We start from the raw sequence: 23600 nt of genomic DNA, 5'->3' as shown, positions 1-23600 counted from the left end.
AGCTTTAATGTTTTTATCACCCCGCCGAACAACTCAAGTTTTTCTGGCACTAACAGCATTTGCCCCCCTCTCCCTCCTTATTAGTTCCATGTCCACACACGTGCCATAGAATCAAGCCTAACTCAAATGTCCAGAAACGCAATGTGCTCTTGAGCTGACTATCATCTTCCTGAGGATCTGATGCGTCTAAGTCTACATCAGCAATTAATATGTCAAGACAAACATTTTTCACGGATTTCTTCATCTTCTCCAAGGAGGCAAAGGTAACTGTCAACTACTACAATCCTAACTTGCTCAGTTCTAGTCATGCAGAAAACAACGGAAATTATAAAAGAGTGCCCTATGTTTGAACTGATGCAAAACTCTGCTACGTTCCTCGACAACCAACTGCTCAATTTAAACCAGAGACCATGGTGAAGCGTCAAAATGAAAGGATAACAAATATCTTTTATCTATGATTTTGTATTACATCACCCAAGTCAAGGGGAAAAACGACTAGCTGATATGCTCAATCCCAGAAACAGCTTAATAACTTCAAACTTGAAACAGGTGGTTGGTTAATAGACCAGCAGCTCACTCTCAGGAGCTCATTATTGAGATGCGCCATTTGCCGCTTCATCAACTGGTTCAGTCTGCATTGAGTCTTCTGCTTTGTCTCCTTTCTTACCTAAAATAACAGTTGTAGATGTCATAGACTATCAATAACCCTTTGATTAAGGTTTCCACCCCTCCAAGAAATCTGGAAGGTAGAATCATAACAACGATATAATTTCTTTCATATTCTTGAACTACTAGTTCGCTAAAACTCTTAAAAGCCCGTGCTTGTTCTAGGATAAGAGAGCACCTTGATTAAATTACTCAATATAATAATTCTACCAAGTTCTGTTTCAATTTACCTTTCTTTTTCTTCCCACCACCTTTCTTCTTTGTCTTAATTGGAAGGGATAACCAGGCCTTAATTTCAGGATCACTGTCTACTGTCTTTTTGGGATTCAGCTCCTGTAGAGAATGAGATGTGATCCTATCTGATCCATTTGGCATGAGCAGAACTGTGAACTTAATATGAGCAACCAAGTCACCTGCATGGCAACCCCAATAAGTAAAAACAAGCATGCCTTTTCATAGCAATCAGCAAATGAAAAACTTGAGAACAGAAGAAAGGACAAAGCATGTAGATTCCAGTTGAGTATTTACCAGGTTTCTCGTGCAAAACAGGATATGGTTGCAGAAGATCATGGTTGACACATTCAACCAGCCCTAACCTAGCCCTCTTCTCTTCCAAGTCTCTTTTCAAGGAAAAAAGGGTAAGAAGCAAACCATAGAAAAAGTTGACAAAAAAAATGAAGGCAGTTATTATTCTACATAACTAATCTTGCAAGACAACAGAGGTGGCAAACCTTGCAGTGAATGGCATGATAGGGAATTTCTGACTTATTTCACTGAAAATAAATCTTGATGCTTTCATCTTCAAATTATAGTTCTTGTCCACAGCTCTCTTATAGATAGTTGTTTGCTTCTCATCCAACAGCTTTGGCTGCAAAGTCACACCTCAAATAAGTAAATACAAGATGATAAATCATCTAAGAAATCTGTGGATGAAATCCAAAATAAGACTTACTTTGCCATCACCAGTGCTAGTAACTATATCAATTGCATAAACCTCATTCTCCTCAAACTCCGCATCATCTACTCTCATTTCAGGGCTGGACACATTCAGCACAACTTTATTACCATCAATAACAAACTGCTTCATTTGGTGACTCAGTACACCCTCAACAATCCTGCAGTCGTAAGCTGCAGCAACCTTTTGAATTGCTTCTGCTACTTCTTGATTCTGTATTTTCCACAAAAAAAAAAGGTAAATATGTCAAAGGAAACCTCATACACGACAAATAATGAACCGTAAACTATCCCAACCCTTGTCTGCCATACAACACTAGAAATGGCTGATAGACATGAATACACCAAAATAGATTGCCCCATCACAAATTAGGCAGATATTCCGCAATATTTGGTTGCACTTATGGGAAGTTCGGAAAATGTACTTCAGCCTATACTGGAGGACAGTATGAATTAATCAATAGGTGGTCCAAAAAAAATCATAGGTGACTCAAAGACTTCATCATTCCTGCATGAATGAATGCAAAGTGACCCATGTATGGGGCCAGCAAGTAACAGATGCTTCCTCATGGAAACTATGAACAGGTTAAAAGATAGAACCAACTTCTCAAATTTTAAGGACTCAAATCACCAGTGAACAATGTTGCCTAACATGTTCTAAAAGCAAAAACCCTGTTACAATTCTATTCTCCAGTTACAAAATTTTGTCTGTTCGCCATATATCATGAACATGAACATGCCAACTAGCAATTTCACCCCACCACCCAACTCCCACCTCTTTCATCTAAATGCAACCAAAAAAAATACTTGCAGGGAAATTTACAATTGGTCATGTCGCCAATTATCTGGCAAGTATACAGTACTACAACAATCTCACATGGTACTGCCAATTGTCACAATGCCCATCTAAAATAGACATGTCGAACTTCCATTTCTCAACTTGAAGTGGAAAGTAAAGGGAAAAAAAAAAGCAGCAACTTATCATGTCCAAGTGATTGACACAGCAGATGAATGCAGAAGTAGACAAATTAGTGTTTCCATGACTGAACAACTTATGCTTTATGACACCATGCCATAAACATTTGATCAATATATAGATGGTGGTATACTTGAACTATAGATATACTTGAACTATAGATCAACTTTCACAGATAAGAGCGGATGAAAAGAAAACATTTATCAAGTGCATTGAAGATCTAACTAAAATAGGAGTCACAGGAAGTCAAATTACAACACATTTGTTCATCTCAAAGGCAAATAGACAAAATAATGTAAATCATCTTATTACCTTCTTCCCTGGCCGAACAAGCCTTAATGCCACTTCAGCAGCTGTATTTGCTGCTGCAATAACATCAGCTGCTCTACCAGTAACAGGCCCATCCTGGAGTACATGAGTATGGGCCACTACAGCAATAAACCCATCAATGTGACACCCCATATCACTGCAACCATCAAAGGGAAAGATGAATCACCATGCACATTCTCTTGCCAAATTACAAGTGTCACATAAAACCGAAGAACAAAAATGTTTGTAATACCAGCTGAAACCACTCCCCTACAAAGCAAGAGAATGAAATTAGGTTTAAACCGTCACTTACATCTTAACTATGTCACCTTGTTGCAAAACGGCCTCATCGCTAGCCAGGGGGGAAACATGACAGACAGTATTGTTCACTGAAATGCAAGTTGGAAAGGCAACACCTCGTTCAATCTTCTTCTTTACATTCTTATACATATTCCCAGTTTGTCTACAGCCCATATAGTCAATCATCAGCCAAACATTTTTATAAAACGCTAACTAAAACAGAGCAAAGAATATCTAAGCATATACAAAAATCCCCTACTCTTTGATGAATGCATCCCCTTTTTCACATAAATCAACAATCTTTGTTGCTGGCTTGCACTCAGACAATACCAACTGCAATGCCTCTGCATTAATTCAAATTCATTAACAAGTAAAATATTTTAAGCGCACAATCAATTATTAACCTAAGATAATAATAAGAGAAAAATTCAGAATGAATTTAACCCATTTAAACATCAACAGTTTCTATCCACACGGAAAAACAAATTCAAGCATATCCGTACACATATAAGTGAAGAGATAGTAGGGGACTAACTGTTAACAATTTCGGCGGCGCTTTTGTATTTTGTGACGACCTCAGGACTGGTGAGATCCAGCTCTCGCTCCTCCCTTTCGTCGTCCGACATAGTTAATCGAAAAGCTCTGCAACAGAAATAAAATGGGGAAGAAAACTAGGGAATATCAGGCATGAATTGATGATACATATACGCCAAAACTAAAACAAATTTCCAGCATTTCAGATGAAAATGTTACCTGAAATGAAGCTTGTGGGCGGTAAGGAAGTGAAAGTGGAGAAGTGTGGAGGTTAGAGTTGAGGTTTAGGGTTTCTTTGAGGAACAGCGAAGTGATAGAGTGAGAGCCGCAGGCGATGGAACCTTTTCTTTTTATTTTAAATTAGACGTTAGTAAAATACAGAGCAATTTCTCTTTTTTTTTTCCCCCTTAGCGGCATCTACGTGTCAGTGAGGTGCACTGGAAACGGAAGCAGTGGTATATACTTGAACTGGTGTCATTCTTGAAAAAATGGGGATTACCCCTTCTTCTTTTTTTTTTTCTTTCTGCCGGTGGGATGCGAAATAAACAATTATATTCCCCGTATCTCACGTATTCACAATACGGCTGCAAACGGACCAAGTCGAATCGAGTTTTGAACTAATCAAATCGAATCTTGACAAAATTTTACCAAGCACTAGGGCCAATGATATTTTAAACGACCCATCTGATCAAGAAATGTTGGGCCTTGCCCAATTCGAGTCGATCTCGAAATCGAAAAAAATAAAATATAATTATTTTATTTTTTAAAAAATAAATAAAATAATATTTTTTAATAAATAATAAAATATTAAGGATATATATATAATTTTACTATTAAAATAAAAAATAAAAAAAAACATATATATACTTAAAATAAAAAATATTATATATATATATATATATATATATATATACTCGAGCTCGCGAGCTAACGAACTTAATATTTTGACCTCGAGTTTGATCAAGGCTCGAGTGACTCGAGCCTCTCGCGAGTGGCTCGATTTGTTTGCATTCCTAATCCACAGCGTTCAGAATTCATGAATCACCATGCCTATGTACTGATTGTAATGGAAATATAAAAGAATTGGATAAAATAGGAAATAGATGTTTGTACTGCTATTTTTTGACATTTTGTAAAAGAAATATATTATAATAATTTAATATATGTGAAATAAAAAGATGATCGAAAACTATGTTTGAAAAAATGCACAATTTTTTTAGAGAACTATGAAATGATTTTTTTTAAGGCAAAGCAGAGTATATATGAAAATGTTTAAGAGCGAGTCACGAAACTTATTCCGTTCAAAATAGACAAAGCAAAAGGGGGAAAATGTATTATTTATTTTAGGATAAAACGATGAAAGGAAAGTAAACAACTTTAATTTGAGGAATAAAATGGAGAAATAAAACTTGAAGCTTTGGTATAGTATTTTAAATTAAATAGATGAAGATGAAAGGAAGCCATCCTAAAGTTTACTTGAAACAGAAAAAAGTTTGAATGGGGTCATTGCATAACCACATATTTCAACTGTATTTTTTGAAGTTTTTTTAAAAATAAACTGTAATTATTTTATATATGCAAGATAAAAAGGTAATTGAAACATCTATTCATGAAAATTTTAAAAAAAATTAAAGGAAAATGGCTTTCCAAACATTTTAGTTTAACAACGTTGTTGATGGAAATAGAAGAAAATCATATTGTTATCCCTGCGGCTTTTGGTTTTCAACTCTCGCTTTATATCATGGGTTAATTAGCATATATTATTTCTTAAAAGAAAATTAAATTCGCATCTTTCAAAATTTCTGCACTGTAATGCCCATTTCTCCTTGAATTCTTGGATTGCGCCGCATAGACATTTTACGTCTACACATGCATCATAACTTGCTATTTTGAAAGTGTACATAAAATAAACGATTCACCTTTGCATGAATTACATATCGTTCTCTTTTTGGTTCAATCTACGAAGGCGATCTCTTTTGGAATCGATTCCCACATCGTCCGACGCTAACAGAACCATACGAGCCCAAAGCGGAAATTTCCCTCTTTGCCGCTGGTCCTAATGGATATTGGGCTCCGGGCTTAAACCGTGGATTTTGAACAATAACGAGCTAAATGTTCTAATTCATGGATGGAGTAGTTCAGGAGAGAGCATTTCTCAAGCTGGAGTAGGCCTTTAACTTGGCATTTTTATAAATTGATTTGATTTGCAAAAAGCAGTCAGCTAAAAGATAACAACTCTAGCCAATCTGATAACAATTTCTTGGAAAAATGACCGATTTCATCCCTCGTATTTAACAAAAATATTATTTTCTTTTCTCACTTTAAAACAGAAACGAATTCGTTCTTGACATTTAAAAACTAAACATATTACATCCCTAAACTCAACTGAAGTGATTACATATTTTGGGGTATAATTGACAGATCACTCGTTTAACTTAAATTAATATTCACCGGAAAATTAATGAATCCAAAAAAAAAATTATAACATAAAAAGGAAGAATTAATCTTTCCAATACTTTCATTGTATATACTAACGAGTCTAAATACCCACCACGTCATTTCAATCTAAATTTAAATACCAAACTTGTATGTATGGTATATATATATATATATATATATATATATATATATATATATAGATTCACAAGTGCATACATTAATGGTGCATGAAAAGATTTATCTAAAAAAGAAACCCTACTGTTCCAAGACATAGGAATGTCTTTTTTAATGTTTTATTTTTTTTTTCATTTTTGGTTCAATGAATGTCATGTAAACGTGATAGAATTATCTTAGTGATCCATTAATTCTATCTCTAAAATTTATTACTGAATTATTGGATGGTTTAATTCATATTGAAAGTTGGGTTCATGGATGTAATAGTTTCAATTTTTAAATATCAGAGACGTATTTATTTCATTTAAAAAGTAAAGAATGAAAATAATATTTTTGTGAAAAGTAAGGGATGTAATAAGTCATTTTCCAAAATTTTCCGTCCCATAATTATTTTGAAAAAGATATAGTAGGAGTTGGCATCTTATGGATACTTAGAAAGTTTAATTTGACAAGGTAAATTCCCTTTTATTTTTTATCGTGGCTGTTGATGCTGGTTTGAAACTTTGAATGCAAACAAGTGGATTTCACAAAATTATATATACAAAGGAGTCTAATAACATGACCAGGCACTTTAACTTCGACATATATAAAGCTTGCATTTTAGACGCCAATTGGGGACAAGCATCGACTCATCGAGTTTATGATAAAGATAGAGAGAAAAAAAAAAGAAAAGAAAAGAAAACAGACGGGAAGGGATTTAGGACATTTTATTATTTTACATAATTACGATCTAAATGAATTGGTGGTGACTGCGTAGTAGAACCAGTAATATGGTAGATCTGCAGTACTAACTTCAGACAACTCAGTTTGGATTTTTATATTGAGATAATTGCACAAACCTCCCCTAAAACTTATAATAATTACAAATGATACCTGCTGTGTTTAAAAAATTATACCTACCTCCTCTAATCATGTAAAATGACAAAAATGGCCTTCATAAATTAATTAATTTAACATCTCCATGAAGTAAAGTAATGCATATTTGAAATCAAAGTTGACAGGCGGCTAAAAAAAAAAAAAAAGAAGAGCAAGAGCAATAGATTATTTGTTGTCCTAACCACTCAAATCACTTCAATCTAGTCTTACTCGATATTGTAGTAATTTGGAAGAAATTTTCTATATTCTTACAAAAATCTATTACTTACTCAACTGGTATCAAAGGTTTTTTTTTTCCTTTTGTCCATGTGAAATTTTTTTTAAAAATCCGAGGGAAGAGAAATGAAATTGATGGATAGCTTTGTTACAGTACGTGTCAATGTATTAAGTTTAAAATTACAGAGGAATTTTATTTCTATTGAAAAAAAATCACCTAAGAGCAGAATAGGATTATCAATGGGGACATTTTGCTCACATCAGCAAAGTGAGCCCCAAACTATTTTCTAAGGGAGGTCTATGTAATTTTAAAATCTTGAGGGTACTTCCAACAATTGTCATAAAATTGAAGGGAGATTTATGAAATTATCCCTTTTATATATTAGCTTAGTTTATTATACTCGATGAACAGAGGAAGGGAATGAATGAGAATCCTTGGATTAGCCGGACTTTTAGGTCATCCGAATGAAAACAAAATAACAAATGGGAAGACGATTCTTTTTGCTTCCCAAAATCCATCAGCAATCTCTTCATTAATAAAGAATAAAGCACTAATCCAAACCAAACACAGTAGAAGTTCAACCAATCATGCAGCGGTACGTTGGCAAGCGATTAGGGACTCCGTTGTCATGGTGTGGCTTAACATATCCGTTTAGATTTTGATTTGGGGGGACTCGACTAATGGGGACAGACGGGAAGATCTTACTACGCACTCAAAAGAAGCTAACAAGCAAAATTAAGTCAAGAAAAAACTGACAAATCACAACTTCACAAGAAGTAAGATGTTAATTATGCCAAGACATAATTTGGTATGAGGTTCTCGACGAAGGTAAAATCCCATTTGGTTGTTTTAGGGTATTAGCTGGGATTTCGAGGTAAGGAGATAAACATCAAATGCTTTAGTTCAAGTCTTCAACACTACTGTTATTTGCTGGGTGAATATCTGGTTTTCATTTTATCGAAAATAGAAAATATGTAGATGCAGAGTAAGTTGAATCACAGAAAAGGAGGATAAAACAGAATAGATAAAACAACCTAGAATATTTTTTTGATTTACCTTAAATTTTCATTCAAACCCCCTTCATTCGGCCACAACAACCGGAGAAATACTCCATCAAGCCAAGAACTCCAATACTGTATAGCGGAATAAAAAATCTGGCCTGTTGGGGTGAAAATGAGCAATGCTAGTGCATGATTGCCTACCCCAAAATTCAGTTTAAGCCCACCATTGATCTAATTTACACAGAAAGTATATATACATACATACATATATATAATCAGAGTACACAATTTATAATTAAAGACGCAAAAGGTGCAGTAAATCTCAACATCACGAGTGATCTGATTCTTGAAAAAAAAAAGAAGATAAATTATATGTAAAATCATGCATCACTTGCTTGAGACAATTGAAGACAGAATCACATCTTTTCGAAAAGCCTCGCTGGAGATACTAAATTATCAGTCGTTTGATCTCTATTCCTAGGCAATTGGAAGGCAAACTTGTCAAAGACAGTTAGAAAGATTACACGCTACACCCATCTAGAGGTATTATCCAATCTGTGGGCTAATAAAATTGATCATGCTACAACCTAATTGGAGCTTGTGAAGTTTGCTTTTACCTCGAGGAAGTTGCTTTGCTTTGCTTATTTAACCGGCGGGCTGGACAAGAATTTTACGTGCGGGAAACTTCTTTCTTGTTCGTTAAGAATTACTCAAGATAAGTCTCGGCCGGACCTTGTCAGGTCTGGATACCGCTCCCTCAAAAAAAGCTAAAGCAAAAAAGTTTGCAGGGTCCTCCTCTTTCCAAATTGATAATCCAATCAGCGTGACAAATCATATTGCACCCAAAAAGTTGTACTCTATCAGAGTTTCGCAGCTATCTTAATTGGAAACTTCTAACTCACATACTCCGTTGCCTCAGCAGCTCAGTGGCCACTCCTTCGACTGTCGGTGAGGGTTCAAACCTCACCTGCAGAAAAAAAAATTTAAGAGTAGTGCCATAGTACTCGCTTGATCTAGTTGACTCTATATACCCACTAGCCCTTAACACAAGCCTCCTTAGGCTCCCTCTCCCCCTAAATTAGGATAGAGTACAATGTATCGTTATTGGTAAAAAAACATACTTCATTGCCTCTATCTTGGCGATGCAACGAGCAAAAACAAACAGCAATTTTTTTTCTGAATTTTCTGTACTGTAGCGATTTGATATATGTGAGGTAAAAAAGTGATAGGGAAATGCGTTCACGGAAAACGAAATAGTTTTTTTTGAGGAAAATCCCAATCCAAACGGGGCATTATAATATTTTGATCAACCCAAAAAAGTAAAATAAGAAGAAAGTCAACTATGTAATATTATTGTGAATTTTATTTTATGGCCAAGGAGTAAGGAGCGGGGCCGAAAAAAACACGATACGAAATCGAACAAATAAGAGGTAGGCTGATGGCAGAGCATGCCTTAATTCTATTACGAGTCTCACTCGCAAATTCAGCTGCCATAACATGCAAGAAACTAGGACGAGAATTAGGGCCAAAAGATGAAAAGGAAATCTTGATACCTGCCTTGTTAGAAAGTTGGTCAGCCCAACAACAACTTGCCTTCTGTTACACATTGGATCAGGTGTAAAATTCATGTTACATACATTAATAATATGTTGACATCCGTTTTCTTTATATCCTGATTAAGTTGAGCTCTTAAGAAGCACACACATAAATGAAGTGTAAAATTCATGTCACATACTTTAATATATTATATTGACACGTATATACCCTACTAATTAAGAGAACTCTTAAGAAGGATGCACGCAAATGCATGAGAACGTGTAACAAAAAACCCACCGGCCTGGACCAAATCGGATTTGTTGGTGCTATTACTTTCATGTTGTAAGTCGGGGTATTCATAAATTTTGGGGAGGCGGGGAAGTTTGAGTGACTCGTAAAAATTAACAAAATTCAAATGATACACTGCTGTTGTCTTGCACAAAAGCAAATGTAGCAAAACTTTCTCGTATATGCCACGGAATGAAGGAATTGGATACAAATTCTGTCGTCGAGTCGGTTGAAAATAAAAAAATAAACAAAGTAAAGCTGAAAATGGACATGTGCATCCCCCATCTGAATCTCCAGCTTGAGGCCGCTCAACCCGTCCGGAGTCCGTAACGACGCCGTCGTGGTGGCTATCAATTCGTGCTTCTGCTACGGCACTGCAATCAGAATCTGCCAAACATTCCCCGCTCGTCCTTCTACTGAATTCCCCAATCCCAAGGGAATCCCCATATCCCACCTCTGCCCCCGAAATTTCCATCCGCATCAATTCCCCATATTCCGAACTCGTCCCTTCTCCCCCTCTGCCACAACGCCCCGCCTCCGAAACCGGAAGCGAAACCTCCTCTCCTCTTTCTGTACTACTGCTGCTAGCTAAACCCCTTACCTCCACCCAACCATCCGATTCCCAAATTGCCCCTCTCCCTTCAGCCAATCTCCCAAGCCTACCCCTCACGTCGGAGTCACTGATCCTACTCCCGCTGCTCGGTGTTTCTTCCTCATCTTCTTCATCGGAATCTGACTTGAACCAATCCAGCACGCAACGCGGCGACCAATAATAAGTGGGTAAATCGGAGGACGGTGAGCACATTGATAGAAACGGATGCTGTAACAGCTGATCGCAGCTCCATCTTTCACTAACGTCTCTTCGCAAGCATTTTTCCACAAAGTCGCGACACAATTCCGACAACTGAGTCGGTAACCGAGGCAACTCGTCCGAGTAACCGATTCTACAGAGCGTGTCCGCCGCTCCTTTATCTTCCCACGCGGGTTTTCCGGTCACCATCTCGATGACCGTACAGCCCAAGGACCAGACGTCGGATTCCGGCCCCTGATACTCCCCTCTAACCGCCTCCGGCGCCATCCACAGGGGAGTCCCACGCGGCGTGATGCTCGCCTTCCTACAGGGGCGGATTTCCATCGCCGATCCAAAGTCGGCCAGCTTGGCGGTGCCTGGAGCAGGACCTACCAAGACATTGTCACCTTTCACGTCGCAATGCACAATGCCTTGGGAGTGAAGATACTTCAACCCGGAGACGATGCAGAAGGTGTAATTCTTTACAATCCATTCATCGGCCCCGCCGCCACGGGGAGTATATGATCTTGCCACATCAGCTACGGTGCCACCTGGCAAGTACTCCATGTGCAGGTTCCTAAGCGGCGTCATACTGGGCGCCTCCACCGTCACGTCATCACCCAGGCACTCCACCACGTAAGGCGAAGAGAGCGAGCGGAGGATTCCAATTTCATTCTCCAACGCCTCAATTTGGGAAGGCAAGGCAGAGTTGGTATCAACGGACTTGACAGCAAAAAGGGCACCGTTGGACTTGTTGACAGCAAGACTGACAGTCCCGAAGGAGCCTCTGCCGATGACGGCGGTTCTCATCCAGCTGTTTGGAACTTTGACTTTATCCATGTGAGCAGGGACGGACGGAAGGAAGGAAGGAAGGAAGGAAGGTGAACTGTACTTGTTGTGGTTTTGTTTTTTCTCTCGGGGGGAAGAAGGAAAGAGCACTTGTGTTTCTTGAAGAAGAAGGGGGCCCGAGTTGAAAGGGGGTATATATACTGTCCGAATTGGGGATTAGCGTATGTAAAGAATTAACGGGGTTCTACTTCTAGAGGGAGACACGAGGTAATTGACGCGAAAGAGAGTTTATGATACTGGGTTTTATCCTTATCCGATGCTGCTGTTATTGTAGAGGATTTGATGATTTATGTAGTCGTAATTGGTTTTTGTGTGGGGGAGGGGAAGGGAAGGGAAACCAGTCAGTCTAGGAAACGTGGTTTGATTGCAGGATTTGGCATATTGTCTTTGTCCTTTGGGAGTTGCGTTCGGTTTAGTTTGGTACTATTACTGCTACTTTCTGTATATATATATATTTTTTTAAAAAAATAAACATATGTTTGGTGTGGTCTTTCTAAAACAAAAAGGCAGGCGATAACTGTATCGGTTGCAGCGGCTGGTAGGTTACTGCAACCTTCTTTGTATGGATGACCTGGACTCCAGAAATTTATGGATATCTTAGGTGTCAATATTCTACTAATTGTAAAGTTCTAATCCCACGCATCCAGCTTCAACGATTGATCATGCTCCGTTATTAGGTGCCCAAGAATATTCTTCGCCCGCATACTAATCCTTAATTCTTCCTCAAGTTTTGTGGTGGTAGTATTTTCGCTTGTTCTTGACTTTAATTAACCTTTGATTTACTTTCAACGTAAACTCTACTTTTTTTTTTTTTTTTTTTTGTAAGTCGATCGATATAAATTCTACACGACGGAAACATGCAATTGGCGTGTGTGCTGCTCAAAAAGTAGAATTGAAGGATTGTTATCTCAAGTGTGAATGAATGAATTTTGCAGCCGAAACTTAAAACATTTTTCCTGCATTGTTGAGTTAGAAACTACTTATGGCTTCTTCTTCCTTTTTTTTTTTTTTTTTTTTTAAAAAAAGCCAAAAGCGTATGAAAGGTCCGGTATGGGTAGGGCTGCAAACGAATCGAGCGGCTCGCAAGTGACTCGAGTCAAGCTCGAGTCGAAATCGATCTCGAACTCGAATTCAAAATATTAAACCCAACTTGCGAGCTAGAGTATATATATATATATATATAATATTTTTTAAATTTTTTATTTTAAGTATATATATATTTTTTATTTTCTTATTTTAATAGTAAAATTACATATATATCCTTAATAATTTATTATTTATTAAGAAAAAAATATTATTTTATTTATTTTTTAAAAAATAAAATAAATATTTTTATTTTTTTTCGAGCTCGAGTTTTAAATTGCCGGCTTATCGTGCTCGAGATCGAGTTCGAGTTTTGTAAAATTTAGTCGAGACTCGACTCGATTAGTCCAAAATTCAACTCGACTCGGCTCGTTTGCAGCTCTAGGTACGGCCACCTTACTTTTAGTACATTAGAGGTTAGTAAGTAATACCAATAATAGGCGGGGGGGTGGTTTGGGTAGTTTAGGCAGCAGCTCAGCCGCAGCGGATCATGGGAAGTAGTAGTACGCAGTCGCTACTGTTTGTATGGATATCCGAATGCGACCCCAACACCAAAAGTACGAATCCACCACATGACATGGGAAAGGGCAGACAGCGATCTGTTGAGGTTTCGTTGGGGTTGGGTTTGGGAACTAAGGGGGGGCGAACGGAACCCACAACGGGTTTACGTGGCGCAAAATGGTAGGTTCACGTCTCCGCAAAAGAGAAACGAGAGGCTGCGGAGGGGAGATGCCAAATGGATTATGGATGTCGTGCTTTGCGTTTGCGCACATATGCCGGTGCTGCAATTGAACCACCAGAACGAGACGAGACGTGCATACCCAGCCGCCACAATAATCTGTAACTATTTCTTTCTACAATTATAGATAGATAGTAGTAGTATCAAACTTTTCAACACACACGCAGACAAGTGAAATTTCATGGCCCTATAATCAGGGGCGGAGCCAGAAAAAAATCTTAGTGGGGGCACAAATAATACTAAAATTTTTTATCTACTCTTTTTTTAAATTTTTTGAGCAAAAAATAAATAAATTCACTAACAAGTACAATTGATACGTATATTCCATGAAAAAACATAAAAAGACAAACTCAAAATTATTAATGTAATAATAATTTTATTTAAAAACTTCTTTTATTGTCATTTTTTGCACCTTCATTATCCTTGGCTTCTTCTTTATTAGATGGCTCTTTTTCCATTGATTTCCTCTTGAAATATCTCTCCATAGCTAAAGAAATTAAAATCAATGTATAAGATACTAATCCAATTAAAATATTAAATGTACAATAAAATCTAATAATCTATCCAAGAACTATTTTACAAGTTAAAGTTATTTATTAAATCATTAATCACAACATATCATTACTATATCAAATCACAACTTATTCATTCATTACTATATCAAATCATTAATCAGAATATATGAACCTAATCAAGTTAAGTAGACAACAGGATCCATATAAGAATAATTTAAAAGTTAAAATATATGTCAAATGGCCCTCTATTCATCATTACATTAACTCCAAATAAGAAACTAATCATGGAAAATAAAAAATAAATTATAAATCTATAAGATCACCATTTCACAAGTTAAAATATTTATCAAATATCAAATAACCCATTTATTAGTTATTACATTAACTAATCAATTTTCAAATTTCTCTAAAACAGTAATAATCCCATGCTCTAGAAATATATTTGCAAACAAATTTAAAATAATAATAATAAGAAGTAATTGTTTAAAACCTGATTTCAATGGTTTCCCAAAATTGGTGAAAAGAGTTGCAAATCAGTGGCACTGTGGCAGACTTAGGTCCATTTACTTCCTTTGTGCCCCGTATCACGTTATTTAATTGGAAAGAAGTCAGCTTCAAGGATTGGTTTCTTGCGGTTGAACTGAAGAAAGCAGGTCTTGGTTTTCAAAAAGCCTACTCCTTTAATGGAACACTGTTTGAAGTAGTCAACAACACCAGAGACCATTTTCAGTGGGGACAACCAAGAGGCAAAAGAGGAAAAGAAAATTGGGAAATGGGGACAAAGGAAGTAAATGATTAATGATGATTGGATGAAGTAATAAAAAAAAAGAGTAGTTAGTTGGGTGTGGAAGAAGAGGAGTTCGTGGGTTGTGAAGTAAAATGGGGGACCACACGAGTAAAGGGAACTTGGAGAGTGGGGACCAAAAGTAATGACTGATATAATTGATATTTGGTCCTTAGAGGAGGAAAGTGAATGATATAAATTTTGTGACCCATTCTTTCATATTTTTTTAAAAAAATTCTGGGGGCACCAGTAAAATTGTATCAAAATTATAGGAGTATTATAGGAATTTAAGGAGGGCAGTGGGGGCCCGTACCCCCAGTGCCCCCACTGTAAATCCGCCCCTGCCTATAATAAAACCACTATACTTATTTTGCACCTCCCCTTCTCTGTTCTCTGTGTGTGTATATATCCATTGCGTATCGTATTTATTTATGAGATTAGGACGCGCCCCTAAATAAAGTTCGAAACACACACAGTCACGCACTAACTGGCCAACCACACAACATGACACACTACTACGCTACCGTAAATTGGGAGCCAGAATTTTAGGTAGACGTTAGGATAAGGCCTGCCTGGCATGCGCTGGTAATAATCCACTCCATTCCAGCTCCCAATCTGATTGTAAAGCATAGTACGGTATGGGCACTGCAGTTTCGATGATCTTCGGAATTAGCTAGTATTTATAGCGCTGCAAGTTTGTCTTTGGAATAAATTCTGGTATAGTGACTCGTTAGATCATAGAACCAAGGTGTGGAATGAGGCGTACGAGGTGGTTTACCTGGTGGCACGGGTGATCAAATCCTTTATTGTTGTTTGCCTCAATCATCAATGTTCATCGGGGCTAATAACAAGAAGATATCATTCCCATAATACGGCAAAATTTCTCATTAGCACTCACCGCTTGTTTGTGCCTGATGAAGGATATTTTAGCTATTCTAATTTGAAATTGTGATGAAAATAAAAAATTATGACTATGGCAATAGAATGTCAATGTCCAGAATTAATAACTTCTTTCCTGGGGACAATTTTAATGATTGTTGAATCTTTTAAATTGTATGCCTTCGGTACGATGTCCCTCCTCTCCCCAACCTTGCTCATGTTGGCGGTCACATTATGAAGCATAAAAGAGAAACGACATAGACTCTGTCCAAACTCGTTTAGGGAACACTACTTATAAAGGAGCCCAAAATAATTATTATTATTTAAAAAAAAAAAAAACAGAGCTATCCTTTGAATCCTGACAAGTGATAAAGACACCGGAATTGGGTTCTACACTGGATAACGGGGAACGATGCCTTGCTGTGCCGGAAAAGGTCGGCTGGCATGAATGCGGGCCACATATTTCAGTGCACAAAACAAAAGGGGAAAACAGAAAAGCATAAAAGCGAAATTTGGTGAATTGTCCAGAAAATAGAAATGAAGAACTGCAGAATTTGTGGTCAAATTCTATGTGGGTGGTCCAGGTGAGTTGGGATATTATTATATACAGCCCACAACTATGCTGACTCCTATGCTTTTTTTTTTTAACCGAAATAGTAAGAAACTCACGCACACAATTAGAACAAGCACGCACGAGAGTTAACGGAAAATTCGACCCGAAACGAGTAATCTAAGAGGACTCACAGAGCAACCCGCAGAGCACGAGAGGATCCTATGCTGCTTCACAAAATTTTTATACATATATATAAATAAGCTTATATCTAACTCGAGAGAGTCGAGATATTTCAACAAAAGCCTTTCCCAAGCAAAATTTAAAACTGAAAAGTACCAAGTCTTAAGTCTAGCTAGAAGGGCTGACAATCCCCAACCAACCGTATACATGCACTAAAGAAATGAAATAGCAGCATCTCAAAATGCTCTCATCAAATAAATTATTCATTCATCCGCCTATCAAAATTCACGGGGCAGCAAGCAGACAATCTCATGTTAAGGCAATTAACAGCATATTTGCTTGGGTCTTGACTGAAATCTGGAGTTTTGTGGGCACTAGTGCGGTGTCGCAAGAGGGCTAGACAGCACCAAGTACACAAACCATAAGATCGTCCGACATGTCTAAATCTTCGTGATCAAAGCGTCCCCCGAATCTTAAGCAGAAGCAGACCAACCCCTACTCCCGCTTATAATCATACATTTTTGGTGTTTTATATCTATGCATCGTGTCATTACTCAAATTTGTTTATTTAAAGTCGGAAGGTGGTTACGTCATTAATCAAGAAGTTGTCTCGCAATCCCTTCTGCTAATCATGCAATTGTCCCTAAAGGCAGAATTAGTGCGTCACATAACAAGTCTCAATTTAACAATTTACAATTATGCAAGAAGACTTGTTCCTGATATTCCGCGGGATTCATAAGAAGACTTGGTTTCCTTAAATCATGCTTTCATCTTTCGCTTTGGCTCTTCTAATTGCGACATTACTTTACCTTGCACTCAGAGTCTCTTCTTTCTCTTTGCGTTTTCTCTTGCTTCCTTTTTTTTTTTTGTTGAAACCATATTTCTTCTGGTCTGTTCTGTTCTCTTTTTTGAGCTTGAAAAAATTTCGTCTGGTGATATAGGCGGACACAATCCACCCAAAGGGCATCCAAGTTGTCCCTGCCTGCCAAGAATATCCAACAAATTACACCACAAGATGCTATAAACAACGTGCGATGTGGGGAAATCATAGGCAGGCACCAAATCATGGTCATGTCAAATTCTTAGGTACAGGCACACAACTTGTGAGTTGCACCACTACATGTTGATATCACGTCATATGTTTGATATTATCTCTCTATTTTTTATTAATTTGAACAATTCGACCCCGTGATACCACTGCATCGACATGGATACTGCAACTGTATCTGTTCTCATGTACGCAGCCCTCCAAAATGGCCGTCCTGACTAATTAATTAAGATCGGTAATCTTCTTTCTTTGAAAGACCGTAGCCTTTTTCCCTTGGTATGCCATGCCAAATCAAATATAGGACATTTACGCACAAAATCAAAATGTTACTAGAAGCTTGAACCAACCAACACACATACATACATAGGACGTCTTTCGGTATTCAAGTCAATCGACAAATTCAGACAGTGTTTGCTATTTTCATAACGCGTTGAATTTTTGTGAAGTGACTCAAGATTCATCTTTATCTTGTCAGTACGCGGATAAACTCCTTCCATCCCCCATCAACACCGCCACCCCACCCCCAAAAAAAGAAAAAGAAAAAGAAACAGAAAAAGAGGGTACTAATACAGCTTGTATTTCCACTTTTAGAAGAGATGTATGGGATAATTCACAGGACTCTACCTGTAACAGTTGCAAGTGCAAAAGATTAATAAATCAGACTTTATAGGGCAGAAAGTAGAGCGCATTCGGCGTAAGTTTCTTGGTGGGTCATGCTCAAAATCCAGCACCTCGATGGTTGAACTGCATTTTTCAGTATTGAAAGGGTTGGCTGTCCGAATATGAATATTCTACAAATTAAGACATCTTACAGTGAATGAAATAAGAAAATTTTCCTTTCTGATGTGCACCGTATGATCCCTCTGGCGGTTAATTAGCTAGCCATGAATGAAAATCGAACTGGATGTCAAAGAGTAACATCATAGACTGACCATCGAGAACTTCACCGGGTCAACTGCGGATCTAGACATCGATGAGCCCGAAAGGCCAGAAATCAAGACAAATAGTTTAGTCTTGCACGCTTTACTTGAAAGGCCAAATTACACTTTACCCCCTGTAGTATAGCTAATTTTTACATAATCTCTCTATAGTTTTAAAAGCTAAATATAACCCACTCATAGTTTGAAATATGCATGACACTCTAATCCAATATGGTTTTATATTTTACCATATATATATATATATATCTCTCTTATGGTTTAATATTTTACCATATAACCTCCTTGTGGTTTTTAATATATAGACATAACCTCTTTGTAGTTAATAAATAATTTTCAACTTTACATAGAGGTATTTTTGACATTTTAGTTGGCTTTATTATGAATTGCAAATTCCGTTATTTTGATGTTTTAATTCAAGCTCTGAGAGGATTATGTATAACTTTTGAAATCATAGGGGGTTATGTAAAACACACTAAACTACAGAGGGGGAAAAGTGTAATTTGCCCTATTTGAAAAGGTTATGGAGGACCAAGAAGCAGAATAACTGCAAACAAATTAATGCATCTGTGTTGTTTTCCCAGGAGTCAATCCCCATTAACTCCGGCTCGCTCAATTAACGTTCTATTTTTTGCATGATTATTCGTTTCATATGTAGTACTCCCTCCGTCCCACTTTAATAATCCTGTATTTCTTTTTCATCTGTCCCAAATTATAGTTCACTTTCCAATTGAAGAATGTAGTTGTATTTTAATTTTTCTAAAATACCCTTATTTAACGTAAGTAGTTGTTACTATAGACTTACCATATTTAATGAGAGTTGATTCTTTTTTTTACTATCAATTCAAGTTCCCATAAAATTGTATCATATTTAATGTGAGGGTATTTTAGGAAAATAGCAATCTAAATTTACTTTTCCAACAAAATTAACTACTTTTTCTTAAACTGTGTGAAAAAAGAAACAGGACTATCAAAGTGGCACGGAGGGAGTATATAGAATTCATACATAGTGCTTTTACAGTAACTTTTTTAATTCCTCAAACTACTACTACATTTTAGTCTGTTGGGCAAAATTCTAATCACAGAGTTGGTATTGTACTCGAATTCAAACTCGAAATTTTTACATCTTTGTTAATCACATTTCAACTTGGTTACACTGAAATATGGTATCTAGTGAATCCGGGTTTCACCTTGTGAATACCATTGTCGAAGCACCCACTTTTCCCATCTCAAACTCTCCTCCCTCATCTTCAGAAACAAAACAACGGCTTTTCTAATGAGCACACACACAGGCCACTCAACAATCCTAGCAGGCAGTTTGTTGCACGCAACAAGCGATTAATATAGAGTCTAAAACTGGGAATGATCCCCAGTTGTGCTTGTGATGTTCAACCATCACACTAAAATGTAAGAGATCATTCAGAATTGTAAATTCCAGGCTTTAGCCAGAACTTTCACGCGCAAAGAAAATGAAACATATTTCTTAGTCGAAAGATAAACAGTTACCCTGACCATAATTGATCTCGACCCTCGCCCATGATCACCAGCAAAGGCAGGGAAGAAGAAAATTGGTATAAAAGAATAATAAAAGACAAACTCACTCAGCGTGCATGATTCCCTCATCATTTCTACATCAAGCTGTACTCAATAAATTTCATGTACATATCAAAGTCATCAGTCATGTGAAGTGTGTTCTAACAGTGTCTAATATACAGAACAAAAAAATTGGATGAAAAAAAGCCTCGAAATTGGGCTCTTCCCGTCAAATCTTGTCGTCATCATAGATTAATTTTCTTTATTCTCTAAAGTCTAAGCAAACATTACTACCCAGTAAACAGCAGCAACTCCAGCAAGAAATAAATAATAAGAATCAGAGGATGAATTTGTTAGATATTTCTCATTCTACCGTAGGGGCCCTCGTCAGTGAAATTGCTCCAACTGAATTAGCATGACACTAATATCATCAGCAGAACCTCGTGAAATGGAAAGGTCAGCGAGTTTTCTACAAGCTGATAATGGCTCTGGCTTTTCTATGTCAATGCACAGAGGGCGGGCAAGGTCTACTGCCTCCTGATTACTAACCTGCCAAAATAAGGAGAAAGACTCATTTTATTTGACACAAAATGCTTTAACGAATACCAACACTATTGCGCAACAAAGAGAGTTCTCATAATGCTAAGTAACTAGTTTTACCTTGTCCCATAGTCCATCAGACGCAAGGATCAAGAATTCCAACTCAGGTTTTACACTGAGGATTCTCGTCTCTGGTTCTGCGATAACCCATTGTTTAAGGTACTGATCACCAATACCTCTAGAAACAGATAGCGATCCATGAATTCTCCAAACACCATGCTTACAATCCACATAGCCACCCTGCAAAATTGCACCATGACATAAGATCATTAGCCATCTGAATTTGACAATAAACTGATCACGGTCGAGAAGTTATCAACAAATACAATAAAGCGCGAAGTTGATTGATTACCAGAGCCTCGATTCTGTCTCTCTCATCTTCCCTTGAAGGCCGGTGATCAGAAGTAAGAGCCTCAGCAATGCCTTTTCTGCTCAGCACAGCGCGACAATCACCAGCATTTGATATCACTAAATTCCCTTTCCTGATCAGTGCTGTCACCGAGCATGTTCCACCCCAAACATCTTCCTTTAGAAACTCATCATCAGTTCTCAAATAACCATTCTTAACTGCCTCCTCAATTTCAGCATCTCCACGCTTATCAATTTCATCCATAATGTTCTTTTGCAAGTTCTCTGCTGCAAACTCAGCAGCTTTTGCACCTCCATGCCCGTCAAATATCCCAAAACAAGCCTACAAATTCAATGTCATGGAATTCTTTAAGCATAGAGAACCAAATTAATCTCTCCAAATATCAACAAATACAAATTGTGAGAGTCCTAAGGTACGAACATCAGATGCTGGATATCCATCCACTAAAGTCTAAGGTACGAGGATTATCTATCCAGAGTATATAGTTTAAAGTCAAAACACTTTTGTAACAAAATTTGTAATGCCATTAATTAAAGTCTACTTAACTAAGATGTAATCACGCTCCTGCTATTTCCTCATCCCATAATCCTAAAATCCCATCATTTAGGTAAACAAAATAAAGTTAAGTGGTAATAAGAAACTCAGCAAGTTTTAGCAACAAAAAAAAAAAAAAAGAAAGTCCCACGAGCAGAACCAAAAACAGTTAAAACTCGCAAAAAATTAAGTAGCAGTACCTGTTTGGAATCTCCTTGAAGATTGATTGCAGCTGAGAAACGATCCTCCATGGCTTCTCTCTTCCCCTTCTTACAATACACCACGTATCCATCCCCTTCCACTTCCACAACATCCATATCCCTCCCCGCTGCCGCGGATGGGGTTGGCGGAACATTCCCAAAACCCATTGAAACCATAGGGATATCCAGCCTCGCGGGCCTCTTCCTCTTCAAAATCGAGGGCGAAGGCGAACCCGAAGCCGAAAAATCCGAAGAATTCACAATTAGCCCGCTTGGACTCGGGTGCGGCTTCTGCAGGCGGAGTATTCGCAAAGGCGATGATGGCGAAGTTGATGATGGGTTTTTGATAGTTTCCGCCGATGGAGCAGCAGCAGAAGAGGTTTTGCAGAATAGAGAAGATGAAACCCGACCGGATGGGGAGAAAACGGGTGAGTTTGAAAGAGCAACGGTGCAAGACATATTCTTTTGTTTTCCTTCCAACGTTCGAATCTATGATGTGGTTTTGCGGTATGGTCTGATTCTGTTGTAGGCTGCTTTGGTTGTTTGACTCCTGGATAGAAAGAGGGAAAGTGAAGGAAATGGTGGTGGTATTTATACGAGAGCCTATTGCTGTGGGCTTTTCTTTTCGTGTTGTCTTTTCTGCTTAGGAGTCAAAGTAAAGTCCATGGCCCATGCCGCGTTTGAAGAGAGGAAGTCTGAATTCCTGATTTTATATTCCTTGTGGTTTTGACCAAAGTGAACTGGTTCTGGCCATGATACTTCTTCATTCTAGCTCAGCCCAGGCTTTATTTTTTATTTTTTTAATTTTTTTTTTAGTTAAATGCATTATTAAACATTTGAAGTAGTCTTCGTCAATATTAACAATCCATTTGGATTAATTATTTTTGGGGATGTTTTTAAAAAAGTTTACTGTAGCAGAGTTTTTAAAGTATATTTTGGGATATTTTTAGAAAATATTTTGAAATATTTAAGAGTAATAGAGTTTTTAAAATATATTTTGGGATATTTTTAAAAAAATTTTATAGTATTTAAAAAATTAGTTTTTAAAAAACTGAATAATCCAAACAGAAATTAAAAATTTGGGGCTAATCCAACTTGACAACCATAAATACTCCTACATTATATGCCACGTGGATCTTCGTTTGCAAATTGTTGGAATATCAGATATGTTTGGTGTCATGAAAGCAAAAGGGGCCCCCTTTTGATCTTTCAACAAAGTGTGTAAATTGGAAAAAAACTTGCAAAAATATGAACATCCCAGCTCCAGCAATGCCGTTTGAAAAAGAAAGAAAGAAAGAAAAAAGCTCCGGTAATGCGTGTTTGAAACCCAGTAAAAGAGTGCTCAATGCGTTGAAGAAAATGGAGGCTTGTTGGATACAAGATCAATTCAAGAGCCGAGATTTTCAAGTCTTGCCGTGATTATTTTCTGCTTTTCTCACCGGGCAGCCAATACGTACGAGTCGCGTCTGCAACTCAACAGTAGCAGCAGAAGCTGCTTGGGAATCTACCGTTGCCAGATGGATGGAATGCTGAAGGCTGAGGCGGTGACCGTTACACACACTGACATCATTAGAAAATGATAGCACAATCAGAGCCCCATCTACCTACTCATCATTCTTTTTTCTTAACAGCCCCACTAATCTTCAAAACCGCGTTTCGTGTCCTCTTAACTTCACCAACGACATCATTATGTGTTGATTTTTTGTTACTCGCTATTAGTATTGATTTCTATATC

At 37.4% G+C, this 23600-nt stretch overlaps 3 protein-coding genes across 4 annotated transcripts; all 3 read right to left on the bottom strand.

The window, feature by feature from the left end:
• Positions 1-372: 372 nt before the first annotated feature.
• Positions 373-4101, bottom strand: LOC113730695 (ERBB-3 BINDING PROTEIN 1-like). 2 transcript variants are annotated; one of them, XM_027255559.2, is made up of 10 exons: positions 3959-4101; positions 3741-3847; positions 3465-3549; positions 3219-3368; positions 2909-3062; positions 1619-1834; positions 1398-1534; positions 1195-1286; positions 897-1079; positions 373-667 (listed from the first exon to the last, which is right to left on the bottom strand). In XM_027255559.2, the coding sequence occupies exons 2-10, from the start codon at positions 3829-3831 to the stop codon at positions 591-593; spliced, it is 1185 nt and encodes a 394-aa protein (XP_027111360.1). In that variant the 5' UTR covers positions 3832-3847; positions 3959-4101; the 3' UTR covers positions 373-590. The 2 variants fall into 2 exon arrangements, with proteins under 2 accessions (XP_027111360.1, XP_027111367.1); XM_027255566.2 differs by having other exon boundaries at positions 3741-3876; positions 3959-4098.
• A 6113-nt stretch (positions 4102-10214) lies between these two features.
• LOC113730686 (mitogen-activated protein kinase kinase kinase 18-like) lies at positions 10215-12301 on the bottom strand. The gene has a single exon (XM_072079486.1). The coding sequence runs from the start codon at positions 11898-11900 to the stop codon at positions 10215-10217; it is 1686 nt and encodes a 561-aa protein (XP_071935587.1). The 5' UTR covers positions 11901-12301.
• A 7835-nt stretch (positions 12302-20136) lies between these two features.
• Positions 20137-22438, bottom strand: LOC113730678 (probable protein phosphatase 2C 25). Its single transcript, XM_072079476.1, has 4 exons — positions 21866-22438; positions 21114-21452; positions 20822-21001; positions 20137-20710 (listed from the first exon to the last, which is right to left on the bottom strand). The coding sequence occupies exons 1-4, from the start codon at positions 22322-22324 to the stop codon at positions 20549-20551; spliced, it is 1140 nt and encodes a 379-aa protein (XP_071935577.1). The 5' UTR covers positions 22325-22438; the 3' UTR covers positions 20137-20548.
• Between the last annotated feature and the right edge of the window lie 1162 nt (positions 22439-23600).

Source organism: Coffea arabica, chromosome 1c (assembly GCF_036785885.1).
Source record: "Coffea arabica cultivar ET-39 chromosome 1c, Coffea Arabica ET-39 HiFi, whole genome shotgun sequence".
Classification (NCBI taxonomy): domain Eukaryota; kingdom Viridiplantae; phylum Streptophyta; class Magnoliopsida; order Gentianales; family Rubiaceae; genus Coffea; species Coffea arabica.
Note: the sequence above shows the minus strand (reverse complement) of the source record. Positions and strands in the feature narration are given on the sequence as shown.

Coding starts and splice junctions, on each gene's coding strand:
- LOC113730695 (XM_027255559.2), bottom strand. CDS start 3,831: ATGTCGGACGACGAAAGGGAGGAGCGAGAGCTGGATCTCACCAGTCCT. Junction 3,063..3,218: donor CAAGGTGACATAGTTAAGAT/GTAAGTGACGGT, acceptor TGATGGTTGCAG/TGATATGGGGTGTCACATTG. Junction 1,080..1,194: donor TGTTTTGCACGAGAAACCTG/GTAAATACTCAA, acceptor GTTGCCATGCAG/GTGACTTGGTTGCTCATATT.
- LOC113730686 (XM_072079486.1), bottom strand. CDS start 11,900: ATGGATAAAGTCAAAGTTCCAAACAGCTGGATGAGAACCGCCGTCATC.
- LOC113730678 (XM_072079476.1), bottom strand. CDS start 22,324: ATGTCTTGCACCGTTGCTCTTTCAAACTCACCCGTTTTCTCCCCATCC. Junction 21,002..21,113: donor GAGACAGAATCGAGGCTCTG/GTAATCAATCAA, acceptor GCAATTTTGCAG/GGTGGCTATGTGGATTGTAA. Junction 20,711..20,821: donor CTGATGGACTATGGGACAAG/GTAAAACTAGTT, acceptor TTATTTTGGCAG/GTTAGTAATCAGGAGGCAGT.